The sequence below is a fragment of the Nyctibius grandis genome, chromosome 10 (assembly GCF_013368605.1).
Source record: "Nyctibius grandis isolate bNycGra1 chromosome 10, bNycGra1.pri, whole genome shotgun sequence".
In the NCBI taxonomy this organism is placed as follows: domain Eukaryota; kingdom Metazoa; phylum Chordata; class Aves; order Nyctibiiformes; family Nyctibiidae; genus Nyctibius; species Nyctibius grandis.
Window position 1 is genome coordinate 31,607,646 of NC_090667.1, and position 18,657 is coordinate 31,626,302.

General features: G+C 38.5%; 1 protein-coding gene across 1 annotated transcript in view; it reads right to left on the minus strand.

Annotated features, from left to right (window-relative positions):
- CNTN3 (contactin 3) overlaps nucleotides 1-18,657 on the minus strand; it is a 63,223-nt gene that overhangs the window by 15,941 nt on the left and 28,625 nt on the right. The window contains exons 4-8 of the mRNA XM_068408347.1: nucleotides 18,520-18,622; nucleotides 17,337-17,521; nucleotides 11,360-11,496; nucleotides 8,960-9,089; nucleotides 7,600-7,750 (exon numbers count right to left, since the gene is read on the minus strand). Of these exons, the coding sequence (XP_068264448.1) occupies nucleotides 7,600-7,750; nucleotides 8,960-9,089; nucleotides 11,360-11,496; nucleotides 17,337-17,521; nucleotides 18,520-18,622 (706 nt within the window). The remainder of the gene's footprint in view (nucleotides 1-7,599; nucleotides 7,751-8,959; nucleotides 9,090-11,359; nucleotides 11,497-17,336; nucleotides 17,522-18,519; nucleotides 18,623-18,657) is intronic.

An 18,657-nucleotide genomic window follows, 5' to 3' on the forward strand; every position in this document is an offset into this window, starting at 1 on the left:
TAACCTGGAGCAGCTATATGACTAACTGTATATAAAAATGTCCAGAATAATTAACAAAAAAGTGAACAACATTTTCCTGATACGCCTAATTCCATCCCCAAGCCCATCAATCCATTCCAAAGGCACCAAATGAATCAGTGAGGCTGTTCTGTTGGTTCCCCAAGCCCCTTAGCTACAAGGTATTCTGGAAATGCCCCAAAGACCCACATCTAACTACAGAATCAACAGAACAGCAAACAACAGTAACACTCGGGCAATCCTCTAACCCATTAATTGGGCGTCTTACACAGTTGTCAGAGCAAGTACCAGCTGAGGGGGCAGCAAATGTCCTGAAACGTAACATTGCTATCATCTTCTCTTTCTCAGAAGAGTCAGGAGGATTTTGCCTTCCCACTTGCACGTTCTTCATTATAAACCTGCTTCTTTATTCAGTGCAAAATTAAATACACATTCCTGCTCCTCTTTTTCTTATCGTACTTGAGGCAAATTAGTATCGACGGACCTCCATCATTTGTCGCAACTGAGATTCAGTTCTCTGTAGTTAAATACATATTACAAGAAGTAGATGGAGAAGTCTGCTGTGTTAGGTGGGAATTGGGGTCACTGCCTTTCTTCTCAAAACTCGTTCCAAGCACAGGATAAGCAGGACACTCCCTTCAAAAAACAGGTTCCTTGCTCCTCTGGCATTCAGGCGCTGTATCCAACGGCTCAGTGCGAGCAATCCTCCGTGTGAAACCCCACATGTGCTACGGAACCTGATAAAGGATAACGCAAGCTTGAAATTGCAGCACCAGCTGCAGGGCAAGGCTCTAAAGACTTTTAGGACTGAAGGCAGGACTGAACCAGGTTCACCTGATGAACGGACTGGCTTAGTTTTAATTGCATTGCTGAGATAAAAGTTGGCCCATACAAGTTACATGCTTCAGTAAGCTGCACTGTCATTAATTATTTATACTGATTTATATTATAAATAATACAATGTTACAATGGTATTTTTTTAAAGCAATTTGTCTGAATCTGTATTTCAGAGAATAACTAAGTTGGTAAATAAGGGCAGCAGAACAGAACTCTGGAGTCTGATGGGTTCAGTGACCTTATCCTTCACCCTTAACTTCTCTGATCCTCCAAAACCACGATCACTAACCGCAGAGCATGGTGGTGGGAGTCTGTCCCGGCTCTGTAGGTGTGCTGCTCCCTTCCCGTAATAGCAAGTTCACCTAATCCTCAAGGCCACATGGAGACTGCATCTTAAATGTCTGAAAGCAGGAGTCTGGATTCCTTCCACAGCTGCACTGATAAATCACACAGCTCTTGACAATGAAACATACTCCAGAAATAAGCACAACATTTAATTGTTTTTCTTAATTATTCTGAATTGCATTTTATATTTGCTTAAAAAAAGCTGTTGCAACACTCAACACTGCAGCTGCAATACTTCTACTTTGGGCAAAGGTGATACAGTAATGGAATTAACAGATGCAAATTGTAAGTGATAACAAGTCACCTTGTCAGAATGACAGCCAAAAGCATCTTATTTGAGGGAGAAAATGAGTTACAAACAGAGAGTTTAATCTGTTTACAGCTGGAAGTAACCATCTTTGAATCTTTCACAGTGGCAGCTGAGCCAAGGTGTGTGAGGCACCTTGGTACGGAGGGTGGGCGTCACCAGCGTCAGCACAGCTCACCTCCCTGAGGCTATTCACTGGGGTCGGAAAATTCCCAAGTCATATTTGGCTGCACTTTATATCAGATGGAACATTTATAATTAATTAAATCTTACCATATGGTTTATAGGTATTTTAATGTGTTACAGACACAATTAATACATTTTATAGGGAATTATAATGACATCAATAAAAGGTGTTAAAAATATATCAGTTATGGTTGCAAGCAAGCTATGGAGCTGTTGGACTTTCTAGCTGTCTGTATATTTTGAAAGGCTTGTATTGCATCATCTACTTTGAAGCAGAAAAACATGCAAAAGCAAAGAAAAACTCAACAGTGTTAACAAAGCCTGAAATCAAACACAGGAAAAAATAGGACTGGGGAATAAATCAGAAAATGTCTATTGTCTAATTACAACGAATCATATTTGGAGTGCTCTGAGCTACCTGCAAGTCTAGCTTGCCTAAAATAATTAAGCAATAGGCTTATTAAAACCAAGATATAATTAAGAAACAAGTTTTTTTTTTCCAGAATTAAAAAAAAAAAACCCAAACAAACAACAAATCAGTTCTAGAAACAAATTATTGCCAAAATAAAATCTTTACTGGTGAATTAAAAAGAGAAATGCTTTATTTTTCAATTACAAAGCAGTAAACGCAGCGCAGCCTACAAAAACACTAAACCCAGAAATAGCTCTACCCCTTCCTGCTGAAACATTCCACAAACTGAAGCTTTTAGTATACTTAAAATTATTAGATATTCACACACTGTGATAAAACAAATGGACTGTGGCCGGCCCGCTGCCAGGAAGCGATCTCTCTAACACAAAAAAATAACACCACATCCTTTGCCGTTCCCTGTATGTACAAGAGTTTTTCCAATACATTTTGCTGAAGGTCAACAATTTTCAAAGTGAATTTCGTTTTCAACAACCTGCACATTTTGATGCACTGGCAAATGGCAGAAACTTTCAGCCCTGTAAAATAGAGATAATTAGGGGAATAATGCTTTGGCACGGACCCATTTGCACAACTGCAGACTGATTTAGGACCTGTTTGGTCACCAGATCAGAACATCATTGACAAAATCATCACCTCTCACTAACTCCTGAGCAAAATTGTGGGAAATTAATCTTTGAGAAGTTTCTTTTTTTTTTCCCCAATAGTCAAAGGGATGGCACGAAAAAAAAAACAACAACTAAGCAAACGTACAACAGCCCAGTGTCTTAACTCATGCCCATGCTCTTTGACTGAGGTCAACAGAATAGAGAGAGGGATTCACCGACTCCAGCGTTCCTGACTTGAGAGGCCCATGTTGGCAAAACTATGACAGTCTTTCCGTGCCACCCAAACTATGAGCATGTATTTGGCATTACAGATCTTCCAGACAGCTGAGTGACTTCAGTGGGGTTACAGTCTCCATCAATTCTGCCCAGTCTGTCAGGTTTTATTCATGACATTATAATTTGTCATTAGTTATCTTAGTCATAACCAACCATGGAGAAATCCAACTGTGAAATAAGCTCATGTACTTCTCACACTGATAAATTATTTTACTATTGTTACAGACTTCACCAAATTTTCATATTTTCAGATATTGTCACAAATATCATCTGGGACTAGAGAGCAAGTGGTGCTCCAGGATGCCAGTCTGAGGTCTGTCAACGTCAGTATCTGTAGTGTGAGAATATTCAAGCTGTTCTGCGTTCACTGTCCCCAGACCTACTTGCTCAGAGAACTGGGACAGCATTATCTAGAGGTTTGCATAGTTCTACCTCACTGACCAAGGCTCTATTAAACTGAAATGTTGGTGCAGTACAACCATATCACATGACTAAGGGCCACAACATGCCTCAGGATCCAAGACCACAAGGCTGCCACCTGAAATGCAGGGTCATTAATGAAACTGTTAATGAATGCAAATTTGCTCATCTTCCTGTGCAATACTTTATTACTAAATAACAGATATAATCAAACTAAGTAATCACTGCCTTTTTTGTCAGATTATTCAGCAGAAAAGCCAACTCTCTTAGATCCTTCTTGATATAATAAACATGCTGCTTTTCGGTTCGTAATACTTCAGTACAAAGGAACAGTGGGAAAGTGGGTCAAAACTGCCTTTTTATATATCAATCAAATTCCAACTAAATTAAACCAGATTAATTAAAAAGAAAGTCAGCAAATAAAAGCTCCTATTGAAGTACTGGTAAGTAAATGCATTACTTTCCACATCACAGCATTTCAAACTAACGCAAAATGTAATAAAAATACTTAATTCAAACCGTAGGGAAGATAAAACCAGTAACTGATAACTTCTAAGAATCATACAACATTTTATCAGGAATTACTTCTTTTCTTTCCCCCTTAATCTGACATCACTTCGCCACAGTTAAAGATGCTGAAACTGGAGATTTTTAAGAGAACTGCACTGGAATGTCTTTTAGTGAAGTTAAAAGTTTGCAGCATCTTTTAATCTTTTTCTAGTCTTGGTAAATCTAGAAACATCTAGAAATAAAGGTGGATTTGTTTAGAGGTGAAACACCACTCCCCGTGATCTCAAAATCCCTTGTGTTCATCTGTGTCCAGTCAGGTATTTGAGCCAGGAGCACAGGACCCACTACAGCCAACATGCAGCAACTGCCTAGTACTATGTATCAATTAAAATCATATACATACATAAAAGATTTAAAGAAATCTTTAAAGGGGTTATCTAGGCTGCAGCATATTTTGGTATGTCTTCTGTTTTTGATGAGTTAAACTAGTATCAAGTGCATTTAACCTTGGTTAAAACATCTAATCCTCCTTTTTTGCAGGATAAAAGAAAAACAAAAGCATGTCCAGCTGGAGGTGTTTGAGGTCAGCTTTTCAACACAGAAGAAGGTACATTATTATGATCATTACATCATTCAAAATTATTTATTTCAAAGGTCCAAAACCGCATTCTGGTGGGAAGCATATCTTCCTTCAATACCCAACTAATTTAATTCCCATTTTCTGTCTTTCCTTCTGAATGTTCTACCGTGAGCCCTATACTTTCACTTCTCTCTGTATTCCACTGATCTTTACTGTCTAGTTCTCTTTATTCAAGATATTCTATTAAAAAAAAGTCACATATTTTGCAAAACTAACAAGAAGCAAGATTGTATTCTTCAACGCTGAGTGATTTCTCAGTCCAGAGCTCATGAATCCCTTTTGAGTTACATTTTCTTCCCTCCACAAGACATACCATATTCAGCTGATTTAATTAAAATTTACTGAGTCATTATCCAACTCTCCTACATGCTGAAAACGCAGCACCATTTAAAAATAAATTAAGAATACAAGCAACAGTGCCGTTAAAATGAAAATCTTTCAGGCTTTACTTAAGTAATGTGGTCAGTACCTCCAGGAAAACATAAGTTCTTTTATGACAAAATACTATGACTACACTGAAGTAACGGAGTATTTGTGCTTCATTTTTATTATCCAAATGGGAATTTTCTTCAAACATACCGATTCTATCCATGTTGCTGCATCTTATGTGACATTTTCACTTTAACAGCTAACATTAAGGACTACTTCCACCCTCATGCTAAGCCATGTTTGGCCTCTAAGCCTTCCATAAAGCCTTCCCAGTTTAGGTACAGTCCAAATTAGCACGGTCTAACCATGGTATCTATACCAGAGCACTGGTGCAGTGTGCTGGCACATCCTCAGGAGAGGACACGCTCCAACGTTTGTGTACGTTTACATGAAAAACAAAACATTACACTGTCCTCATTCTCTACCAACACTGAATAACTCCACTATACCACAAACAGACCTACCAAAATCAACAAGAATATGGTTTTAACTATTCAAGGGCAACTAGATTTGGGAAACTATACATGTATTTATCCATGTGGGATACGGTGCAAGAGCTGTTCCCTTGCAGGAATGGATTTACAGAGACAAAATAAGTTGCTGCACTCTCTGAAGACTCTGATTTCCCTCTTGCTCTTTACAAGCAAATGGCAATTGTAAGGGAGGGGAATATCAGTCTCCATCTCACACTCAATCTCTGTCTGTCTCTCCTAAGGGGCACTCTGTGAGCCTGAACCTACCCTAGGTCTGAGCTCCAGATGTAATTAAGCTCATTCTGTCTCCCCTACCTCTCCTAGGTAAAGAGCACGCTGGACCTCTGTGGCCAGCATTACCCCTTTTGGGAACTCATTCCTCCCTTTTTCTGCACTTAAAAAAGACACTCCCCCCAACAGACTTCTCCCATTAGAAATGCAGTTAATGGTTGAAAAATGTACTGCTAATTGGAAACCCTTTCCTGAATTGCAACAATTGTAGAACTGCAAGAATTTCCTGAATTGCAATTATTCATAGCAGACAGTAATGAACTCCAGTGCTTTCTGCAAAGAGCTGCGTTTCTGAAGGCGACTGTACTTCATTTAGATTAATTCAGGATTACTGGCTTGTTATTATGTTCCCTCCGTAAGCCATTTACAGTGTGCTGTCAAAAATATAGTAGGAGACACTTTGGGCCATATTTTGGAAATAATACCTGCACTTTGCAGAATGAAAAGTCACAATTTACGTTCATATAACTGAGCAGGCAGCATCATGTACGCTCAATGCACTTTCAGAAACTGAACATTACTTTCTTTAGCCTGGTACCATCACCACAAATGACACTGGTGGGTACTGCTTTTGAAGGGCAATCCACAGCAACCATTACGACCAGATCTGGTGCCTACCCAGACAGAAAGCTCACAAAGCAAGGCACAAGTCGTGGCTGGAATGCTCTTCTCCTGGACACGTGTGGAGCCCTGCAAGGTCCAGGCATGCCTGGCAGCTTTGAACCCCATGAATCAAACCTAGACAGGTTATCTGGAGGCTGACGACAGGCAGCTCCAACAAGAGACAGGCAGGAACGTGAAGGATGCCATTCTTCCTGCCTTCCTTTTTATGGAAATATTATGGGGATAAAAACTAGGAATTTTCCTATATGGAGACCATCAGGCGCTATGTACATGCTTTACAAAGTGACCGTAAAAATAAGAACTACAGAGAATCATCAAAAAGCAAGAGGTTTCACATTAGTTTTAGGGATTGTTGGGGCCCTGTGTTACAGACTTATTTATCAATATGAAATTATGTCATTACAAGATGATGGGAGGTTTCATGCAGAAAGAAGAACCAACTGGGCTTATTTTGAATGAGATTTTGCTTGCAGGCATGCAGCCAGCTAGCAAGTCTGTGGTACCGTGTCAAGCTCTATAATGGCAGATGCCTAATCCTCTGCCTAATTGCCACATTTGACAACACTTAGCACTTGAACACATGAAAACTACCTTGTTCCCCATGAAGAAAGAGCCGGAGCTGCACAGATCAAGATGACAGCAAGTGTCCAAACCTTTTGGGTACAAGGACAGAGCTCTAGCCTTATGAAAGAGCAAGAAATGGTCTCAATTGCAGCCTCTGAAAGTTTTGACTTACGTGGTACCTTATGGCTGCTCCAGAGCACAGAGAGGTAGTACACTTCTGTAGTTTGATTATACAACTTGATCAATAGACTTATGCAATTTTAGTTTATGACTAATTCATTAATTCTTTAATGGTTATTGCTGGAAAAAATGTTTACATGTTGTTGGAAGCCAACAGATGAGGATGTAGGTGAATCACAAACTCTCCACGGAGAATTACTAACACCAAAATACATTCACTATCATGTAAGCACTAAAGAAACAGCAACCTATGCTATCATTGGTATATAAAGTTCATGGTTGCTTGAAAAGAACCTGAAAGTGTATTTTCATTTTCTTTTCCTGTTTTCATCTGAACAACATGCACATGAAATTAAGTATATGTATGAACAAGTACGTTCATGAGGAGTACACATCTCATTTCTTTTCACGCACCTCTTAGTTCTTAAGATTAAAATAAATAAACCAATATAACTTGATACCTTTGATTTTCGTGTAGCTGCTCACCTCCCTTCTTCCAGGAACATTTGGCCTTAGGGGATGCTTTAGGTTTGCACTCAAAATTAACTGTGCTGCCTATTTGAACCTGGATCAGTTTCTTCATTGGATTCTTGGAAAAATCTGGAGCAGAAGCTAAAACAGAAGGGATAGAAACAGTGAACTAAAGCACCTTTAATTATATTAATGACACTACTATTTAGCACTTACACGACACTTCTCACTTCCAAACGTAATTAAAAACATGAATTAGTTAATTCAACCAGATCTTCTATTGGACAATTACACATTTCTCCTCCTTATACTGGTACAAAAGTAAAGGTCTCACCTAACAAAGCATTCACAGAAGATCACGCTGACTTCATCTGAGCTGAAGCTCACTGAACCCAACGAGCATTAAGCACACGCCTAACTTTACGCTTTGCTGCATGTGACTGTACATGACTTGCCTAAGCCCGGGGAGGGCAGTCAACAGCAGCAGTCTCATTAAAACTCAAGGCACTGGTTGGCTTCTAGTTCCGTGTGAGAGTGCAATGTCAAATCAGATACGTTAGATGACATGAAATTACAGCGCAGATCATTCTCAATGGGTAACAGTTTAGAAAAGGCACGTGGCTTCTATCCACTCTAACACTGAAAGGAAATTCAGTATTTTAGGAGATCAAGGATGAGGGACCAGCTTGCTGATTGACTGGAACCTTAACAACAAAGGAAATAACTCATGTCCCCAAAACCACACTGTTCTTACAGGCTTAGTTTTGAAATAAGTCTACGTTGGAGGTAGAAATCGCACAAGCACATGAGCACCTAAGGCAGTCACAAGCTCAGTGCTTCCCTCAAACAAATGGCTGTCACTATTTTAGACTCAAGCACACACCGTTCGAGTGACTGAATGGCAATCCCTTGTCCCCCTGACCAAGAAAGGCTGCACACAAGAGCAGCCTATTGCTTTTAAATGCCATGGCTCCCCTGGGAGCACGGGAGCCGCGGTGCTGAAGGTGAGTGCAGCTGACTGATGTGCTGAGCCAGTGCTGCCTCCTGACCACGTGAGCAGTTTTAATCTTGGGGCCTGTGTCCAAGCCCCCATCTCTGCACTTCCCCTAATTAATAATTTAGCTGTGTTCTGTTCTAAAGCAATGACTGGACTGCAAATCCTCTGGAAGCAGATGAGCCAACTCCTCAGCACTGCAGATAAAGATATTAGGTCGACAAAAATGTTTATTTCAGTGATAGCATCTGAGTGAGTTAAATTTGAGATCATGAGGAGGTGGAATACGAGGCAGGTGAAGGGTGTGTGGAGAGGGAGAATGAGGTTTGTGTTTTAGTGAAAAAGGAAAATCTTACCTACAACCCTGAGCTCTGCACTCGAATAGATGACACCATGTTTATTTTCAGCTATGCACTGGTATCTGCCAGAATCTGTCAGATTTAGATTTGATATTGTAAGTGCACCATTTTCAATTTGGATCCTTCCCTGAATATTAAGAAAAATATCTTTATTGATGATACATTTCCTGTGAAAAATTTAAAATAAGTAAGAAATATAAATAGGACAGCATAAATACAAAAAATGGGGTAAATGTAACAGCATAATGATGAGAACAGTTCTAAAATAAGTGACATGACCACATCATGGTATGGCAACAGTGATGAAATAAAAAGACTTGTCAACATGGTGCATGAAATCGATTCTTCAAACTTGCTTAGTTTCATAGAGGCTTTGTAACCTCAAATATCCTCGTATTTCCACTGAAATATGGACAAAATCATACTAGGCTCCTCAGGACAGACCAGAGTATCCAAACTATACAGATGGCACTGGCATTTCATACTATTTAGAGATTTCACACATGCCGTTTGCTAATGAGCTCTCTGTAATACTATGCAGAAAAAATTCCAAGAGTCATTAAACAGAAGACGTATTTAAGTGCCTTAGAGCTGACAAAGCTACTGAAGTACAGGGATCTTCTCACCTTGCTTATTCTGGGAAAGCTATATGAATTCCAGTAAGAAGTGACTACTTTGAAGGATGGAGTGGCAGGAACTGGTGAGAAAATGAACCAGTGACAAAGACAAAACCAAAGGAGCTTCTCCTTTGGGGAAAAACAGAGAAACAATAACGAACCCAAGGAACAAACTATGTGCTCAAAAACATTTTCTGGGTGGTTTTTTTTTTGAGCAGAAGTGCCTAACAAACGATCTGGACGTGGCTCAGCAGCCTTTTCTTAAGGGCATGTACTCAGAGTTGGCCCCACTGCAGGGTGACTCCAGCTGTCCATGGGCAGCCAGGACAGCTCAGCTCAGCTCCTTCCTTGACAGGTCCCTCCCCAGTTTACTGCAAGGTGCTCAGCCAGTTAGACAGAGCACAAAATCCCAAAGAGGAACAAGCCTAAGTCTCCACGTCTTGATCCTCTCTCTAGCGTCCCAAGCTGCTCTTCTTACTCTTCCTAACAACAGATTCGTTTCTGGAGAAGGGGAGATAAGCGGAACAACCCCAGCAGATTTTTGTGGAGGAGACCCAGGATGAAGGAGAATTATTGCAGTACAGGAGCTGAAGATCACGATACAGACAGAACTCCTCGTGTCTCCTCAGCGCTGGCTTTCAAAGAGTTAGTCCTATAGTTTACAGCCTTTAAATGTTTCCAGAGTAAGCCACATTTATGCCCTTACACCATGCCAAAAGGTGCAACACCAATGCTCAGAAGTGGAGAAATGGGAAGATTGCATGAGAGAAGGTATTTTTGTACTTACTGAGGTAAAAAAGCACATTACCTTAGTGACATTGTGTGATACAGTAACAATGCTCTCAAACCACTGACCTGAGATTTTGTACTCCCTCACTTAACCTGTCCACAAAACACTGCCATGCCTTTTAGTGAGCATATAACTATAGCACTCTGAATGGTAAGAGATGTTTTTCAGTGCTTAGATCATTTTTTATAGCCATTCACTAAATCCACTTGAGCAGGCGCTCCTTCTTCTTTAGCTGTAGGTGCCAACATTGTGCACAACGTGCTGGCCAGGGGCAAAACACCTTCCTGCAATAGCATAGTGCATAATTTATACTCTGGATTACCTGAACCGGGCAGTTTTCCCAGTGAAGCAGTGAGAATTGATATCAATATGGGTATCAGATCCTTTTCTGCATTTCTGATCTGGGACACCAAGTATCTCCCCTTCTAAGTACAACCTCTCTTCCCTGTCACCAAATGCATTACTTTCCATTAATTTACTTTAACAACTGTATTAAAGCAAATACCTCTGTCACATTGCTGTTTATATTTAACTCTTTGCATCAAGTAATGGTGTCCTATGAGTTTTTAGGATTTTTGTCTTCCTTAAGAAGTGTGAAAATATTTTTTTTTTACATTTAATGAAATGCCAATGACAAGTATAACAAAATAATTTTAAGTTCTCTATCCCTCACTTATGGTTGTTAATGTATAACTTTAATTAACTTCCTTCTCCAGTCTTTCCTTATATACTTATTTGCATGCTTCTATCATTGCTTTTAAATCTCCTTAAAAGGAGCTAAAGCTGAGATATTTTTGTACCACATAATTTGTCTTTGTGTTTCTGCTATTGCAGCTTTTGAAGTTTCCATCTGGATGCTCTTGACAAACATAGGAAAAACAGTATCAAACATTTCTCATGATTAATAACATGGACTTTTGTGAATTGTCACAGTTATATGAAGTACTGTTAATTTTACATAGCATCATGTTTCTCAAAACAGAATGTTACCTCTGTTGACAGTTGATCTCCATTCTTCAGCCACCTGTACGATGGTTTGGGCTTTCCACTTGCTCTGCAATCCCAGTATAAGGTGTCCTCCACAGCAACTTCAGCATCTTTTATCGTCTGGATCCAGTGAGGTTTTGCTGCAGATGAAATACACATCAACAACGAAGATCCTAACAAGTTATTGGTCCATATGAGAATCAAAGGGTTAATTTGCACGGCACTGATCTGTGGACTGGTTTGTACCACCAGAGATTCTCACTGGTTCTGCTTCAAGTCACCTAATGAAAGAAATTACGCGCTCTTTTTATACATTTTTATGAATGAATCCTTTAAGTTCTAAAAAAAATTTAATGGTATGACAGCCTTAGTTCTAGATACCATTTGATTTGTTTTCTAATGCTAGTCAATACTTAACTGGATGAATACATAGATACATGAGACTGTCTTTGAAAACATTAGTGTTAGCACAGCATTTGGATGATGCAAACCACAGTACGGCCTTAAGAAAGTCCATAAAAATCACTGATTCTTGAACTCTTCATGTCAGCCAGTCTCCACAGGAGGGTTTCCCAAGTCTCCACAGTAGATATGATAAACTGGGTCTTTTGGGCAAGAGTGGGAGCAAGACAACCACTCAAACCAGAAATGAACAGAACAGAGCGTCCTAAGCCACAATGTGAGAAATTTATGGTGTGTGTTCATTTGCAAGAGTGTGTCGATGTAGACTTTAGTGATTTTCATGAAGAAAGCTCTTTTTCTCTTCAAATTACTGATGAAAGAATTCAGCAGAAAGAAAAATACCCTTTTCAATCTGCCACTTCTCAAAGTCTTTAAAAAAGGCTGTAAAAGTATTAGAAACTCTGAAAGAGAACAATTCAACTAACCAGTTCAAAATTGAAAAGGCTGCTAAACAGGGGCAATTCCAGCTGGGAACATTCCACTGAATACTCTAAATCTTGGCCAAAGTAAAGATGGTCCACGTTGCAGCAGCTGAGAAAACCACAGACAGAAGGTCATGTACCAGCAGGATCTACGTACCCTCTCAAAACATAAGCATGACTTTCCAAGTCCAACACTGCCCTTTGTATTGAGCTCTGCCTGACTGTACCTAAATGATTCTGAATATACAGCTTTATTCTTGAGGTCTGGTCACCATTAGGCAAATGTTACCTGCTTAGAACATCTGGTTCCACCACCACATCTGTGCTCCCGAAGGAAGACTAATGACTTGGTAACAAAGCCTCATTCTCTCATGGAGCTACTGCATTGGCTTGATGTATAACTTAGATCTTTCTGAAGAGACACCACTCCTTCCTCCTTAAGCAAGGAACGGACAAGCAGGCAACACATTTTCATTGAGATGAAAAAAAAGGCGACGTCCTTAAGTTGAGAGGTTGGACGTTAATTTTAATGGAGTTTATAGTGCAGGATTTGAGACTGTGACAGGAATCTGTATTGTGTGATAATATTAAGAATTCTTAGGAACTTGCTGTGCAATCTTCATGAAAGATTCATATAAAGTTCCCTCGGGATGAAATACTTGTAGATAACTGATTTTCTGAAGAAGGTTAGCAGTCAATCTCATGGTCAGTCACTTGGAAAAGCACCAGCCTGTATTTTGCTTCAGTTGCTTTTGCCTAAAATATTCCTTGTAATAATCATGGTCCCACAGGCAAGAAGTGATACAAGCGTGTAACTTCGTTAAATTTATCCCAGTGAGAAGACTTGGTCATCTTTTATTTGGTGGCTACGATCATCCTTTTATTCCAGCTAATTAGGCCAGGCAGGTAGGTCTTCCTGAAGAAAATAACTGTTGCTTCATTGCACTCTAGGGCATCCCTGTAGGCCATAACGAAAGGAAGAACTATTTTTTTAGACTTTTAAGAAACTCTTTGTGATGACTGTTCTGGGGGTTGATGTGAATGAAGACTAACTGCAAGGAGTGACTGCGACAAAGCTCTTGAAAGCAATGGCTGAAGAAGCCGACACTATTCAGAAGCTGTGCTGAGGTCAGATTTGTAAATAATTTGTGGAGTACCGTGCACCATGCATGTCAACACGTATTTTTATATATGATTTCCTTCAGAGTAGGGGACTCCAATAAAAATCTCCTTTTAATTCTGTAAGCCCTAGGAACAGCACAAAGGAAAGGCACAGCTTCAGGCCCATGATGTTTGTCTAGGTACTACGCTCTACCAGAGCGTGCTGAGGTCTGCCATGCCTCTGCTCAGAGGCAGAAGACTACGGGAAGCTCTTCCAGAACAGTCTCTAGTTGGAGCTCACACATAAGACACAGTCTGCGTATACACATATCTTTACTTTGAAATTTACAGTATGAAAGCTGTATGAAATTTACAGTATGAAACTCCTTGATATTATTTAGTCATTTATAGTTTTGTAGTTAATGAGATAGAGGCAGGCTATCAGACAAAAGCTTTATACAGTGAAGCTCTTCCACATACATGAATAATGTAGTTTCAGTATAATTTTGGTGGTACATTGTTACCAAAATAATCAACAAAATATACAAATATTTTTTGAGATACTAAAAAATTACATAAAGTCTATGTATTACACGAGGGTTCGCCTTTGCTATCACAGACCACCACTGCAGAGCAAAAGGAGAACAGCAGCAGAATTTTTTCTCCCTGTTAAAACATTTTATCCTGGAACTGCCAAGCATGAGTTCCTTTAAATCAGCATGAGCTAATTAAGAATATATTTTCTTCAATTATACTTTAAATTAATTGCTTTATGTATCTCTACTATGTTACATGTTTAATTGCATCTTAAAATACAAAAACGTAATTGTTTAATCTCTTATTTTTCCATGCCATCAAACGTCTCCATGGATTCTTTCTTCTTCTGTTATCTCTTTATGGAAAGGGCTAATAGCGATGACAAACGAATATACTAATAAAGTGAAAGCAAATTATTTATATATTCAGGTTTTATATTAAATCAGCTAGATAATCTTGTCCTATTTTTAGCGCATTCTGAACTCCCCTGAGGAGAAAACTGGCATTAAACAAATGTTGGAACTGTACAAATGACAATAAACTGAACATTTGATGTTGGGCTTTTCTTGGTAAAATCCTTCATGAGAAAAAAGGAAGATTAATAGTCTGTTTGTAATGTTATGAAAGAACCCAGAATATCTGTTTTAGAGTATCTATTTTAATTATCTGCTTCAACTATGGATTGAGAGTTATATTTAAAACCCACAATAAATTAGAAAACCGGACCCATGTTATTTTTCATGAAAAGAGTTGCAGATGTGCACAGAATTTCTAAACCAAACATATTTATAAGCATTCTTGAGAAAATGACTATGGACATAATTAAAGTTGAGCCTATGTTCAAGTGCTTTCTGGTTTCAAGACTATAATTCATTACTGGAAGAAGAGGCAGGATAGCATAGAAAATGTGACTTTTTTTTTTAATCAATTTATGCACTGAAAAGCCCAATTTTCAGATTTCAAATTTTACAGTTTCAGGTCATAAAACAAATCAGGGGAATCAGAGTGTTTCGCCTCACAGAAGAGCAATGAAATGTTTCAAGCTTTTGTTTAGGACTAGCTTTATGTTTCATGTACAAAGAATCTTTAAAATCTGCAAAGAAAGGACAATCTTCTATTTTTCAGTCACGTGGAAAATTTCCATCTATTTTTGCCGCCCCCGAAGATTTATTTCACTATGACAACTTGGAAAACGTTAACCCTAACATTTCGTATACACTTTTTTGATTAAGCCAGAAACGTGCTTTGTTTTGCTGAGGACAGGAAAATAAATGTTGTCACTGTTGAAACAAAATGGCATTTGTCTGTTTGTAACGCTTATTTTTTTCTGTAGGTGACTAGCAGACACATCCTACACTTCTACCAATGAAGTGTTTTAACAGCAGCCAACATCCACTAACATTACCACACAGATTTGTGTCATCTTCGCCAGCACTGGTTCTTTCTGGCAGATGGATATTTTTCACTCTAAGTCTTCAGTATATTGCATTAGTTTCCCCCAAATCCTCATCTGCTTTTAGAACAACTTCCTTAAATATTGATCTTTTATTGGAAGACTGAGTGGCATATGGTTAGATTTCTTTACCAGACAGACTTCTGAGCTTTGATATCAGGCGCAGTGCAAGCCATCAGAAGATATTATCTTCAGTTATAGAACATTACTAATCTAGAAACAGAATTAAAATCCTCCAAATTTCAAAAAGTGTTAAAATGATCCTATCCTGAACACAGACTTGTTGGCATTCTATCTGCAACAACAAAGCAAGTAACAAAATAAGAAAGATTATTTAATCTACTTATTTCTGCAGAATGGGTTTCATTAAGCAGAACAAATGAAACAAAACAGTTGGAGTGCCATTAAAGCCATTACAGGTCTCATTATTCTTTTTAGGCTAAACATTCATATTAGGGTTGAATCTAATATGGGCAGACATTTATATTGGAATATGAACTCTATTTGAGGGTTCAAATCTCTTTCTGGATTTGTAATGAAAACGTTCACGCTGATTAACTTGTCACAAAACTGCAACTTGCTTGCTTTTATTGATTAGCAACATCATTTATTTCAGCTCTGTGTCCTCTAATGAGCAAAACAAAACTTGGGAAGCAGGTCAAATATCTCAAGACTGATCACTGTCGTAATTGCATTACAGGGACTAATGAACAAATCTACTCTATTTTGTATGTAGTTTACGTTGACGTGTCTTACGACTGCCCCGATTTAAAACTGGAGCAGGAATACTGAGCCAAACTCATGTACAAACCACAACTTGTTTGAAACTTTCAAGTAGTGAATAAAAGTCACTTTATAAAATCCAATGCATAGTGCCAAGTCTGGAATAACAGATGACACTGGCAGATGAAGCATCTTAGATCTTTTGCCTTACGTTATTCATAGGATTTCTCAAAAAGTCGTAATTACAACTAGCAAATGGAAAATTCAGGTTGCTCAAAGTCCCCTGTCCAACCTAACCTTGAACATTTCCAACGATGGGGCATTGATTTAGTGTAACTATTAATTCAGAAGTTGAGGCAGGGAGAAGTCTCTTTTCCTCCTTATAAAATCTGTTGTGCCTTACATTAAAATCTTCATTGACTAAAACCTACATGCAGCACTCTGTGTGTTGTAGTAAAGTTCCCCTACACAAGTAGTAAACGGAAAGAACGTTTGCCTGAAGTTGCACAGTAGCTATGCTCTGTGCTTCTTTATGCAACTTTAAAAAAAATCTTCGCTCAAATAGTCCTACATGAGGAATAGCATTCCAAAGCAGAGTCTGAAACACACTTTAAATTGCCATTTACCTAAAGAAAATTATATTTGCTGAGATCTAGCTTTAACAAAAATCGTCAATTACCACTTTGTTGCAAATCACTCGAGCTTTAAACCACCACCATTTCATTTCACTCTATAGCCTTAAATTCATGAGAGACTCTGTCTGTTTTCCAGCTATTAAATTTCATATTATTTCACTTCCTATGCTGGATTATATTCTCTCATTTATTTACTCATTTTAAAATAAAACTGGCCATTTTGAAAGCAAAGGATTGACAATATCCATCAGTAATCTTTTCCTAAACCAAGATAAAGTTTCTGTTTTCAGTAAATGTAAGGCCTAAACGATCCCCCCAATAAATCCAATTGACTGAAAATCTAAGGTTTCACCAATGGACCAGTAAGAAGTGTTAAAAAGAAAAAAAAAATCTTTCCATCATAGAACAATAAGCACAAGCACTTTCTACACTACTCTTAGCAACCCTTTTGAGTCTGAACATTTATTAGAAATGTTATGGAAGAACCTGGTGCAGAAGTTGTCATTCTCTGCGAGTAGTTATGACACCACGGATTTTTAAGCACAAATGCTTGATGGTACTGCAGAAACTGTAAACCCCAAAACACCCTCGAGTGTTTTATATTTCATGTGTAAAGAAGGGTGGGAGGGAGAAAGTTATTTTCCTACCATAGTAAGTGAGACGTCCTCTTGCAATGTTTTTTCCTCTGGAGTTTTCAGTAATACATTCATACAGCCCTGCATCCTCTTGCTGGAAGTTAGGTATTTCAATCATGCCATTGGATTTCCGCAGCTTTATTTTACTTGGAAATGGCAGACCATCAGTTCTTCTCCAGTTAATCTGAGGCACGGGGCTAAAAAGAAAATAATGGGATTTTAAACAGCTTTGCTTAAAGTACCTGATTATCAAAATTAGATACTGGAACTAATATACAATACAACTCAGAAGTGACTAAAAGCTTGTGTTAAAAGTGGTGTTCATACTGTACATGACAGATGGTCAGACACTGTGGCAACTCACTTGTATGTACCGTTCTGTTTTATACACTATTATTTCTGGTACCAAATTTTTCATGAATATCTGTGTGCATGTCCAATGATTGTAAAATTTCTTGTAAATCAGCACTGGCCTCCCCTGAAGACGGGTGAGATTTACCAGTGACTTCCAGGGAAAGAGAATCAAGGCAAGTCTTTTGAAATCCCCATCCTAGACCAGCCATTCATTCTCTGATTTTAAAACTTTCACTCACCTAGCTGGGGAACCAAAGCAATAGCATGTGATTAAGTTATCAATCAGGCACTTAAAATCATGAACACCTGACAAAGCTGTCTGCAAATAAACCGCAAAGTGGAGTAAATACATTTATAGAAACATAAATGCTTTCTCAGATCATTTGTGAAAGAGAAGACATCAATTGTGTGTGAAATATCATTGAGAAGAGGAATACATTTCAATCTTTATTTCAACTACAAAGGAAGAACAATATTATGAAAGCCTCAAGTACATTTAACAGTAAAATTCAGACAAAATTCTCACTGACCTCAACAACAGTTCCTTCTACACAGAGAAAGCAGAGCTAGGTCAAAGGACATCTGCAGAAGTGCACTAATCTTACCCAAGATAATTTGAAATGGAATGTAATTTCTTATGTTGCCAACATACGTATTTTAATTCTAAACAAAATCAAAAATTACTCCAAGACTCTTTGCCTTATTCCAAGGCAATAATTGTGATAGACAAAATAGCGTCTTCAGAAAAAAATGCCAAAACGATGGCCAGAACTCCACATCTCTTGTGCAGATGAACCCTAACGTACTTCAACTTTCAGTATGGGTGAAGTCAAAAACTTACTTTCCTAGTGCAAAGCATTCAAGCTTCACCGTTGAGCCTTTAGCTGCAGGAAGTGTCTCAGGAAACTGAACTTCTATTTTGGGTTCATATTCTCCCATCACACCTATGTGAGAGAATTGAAAACGGTAATTTTGAATT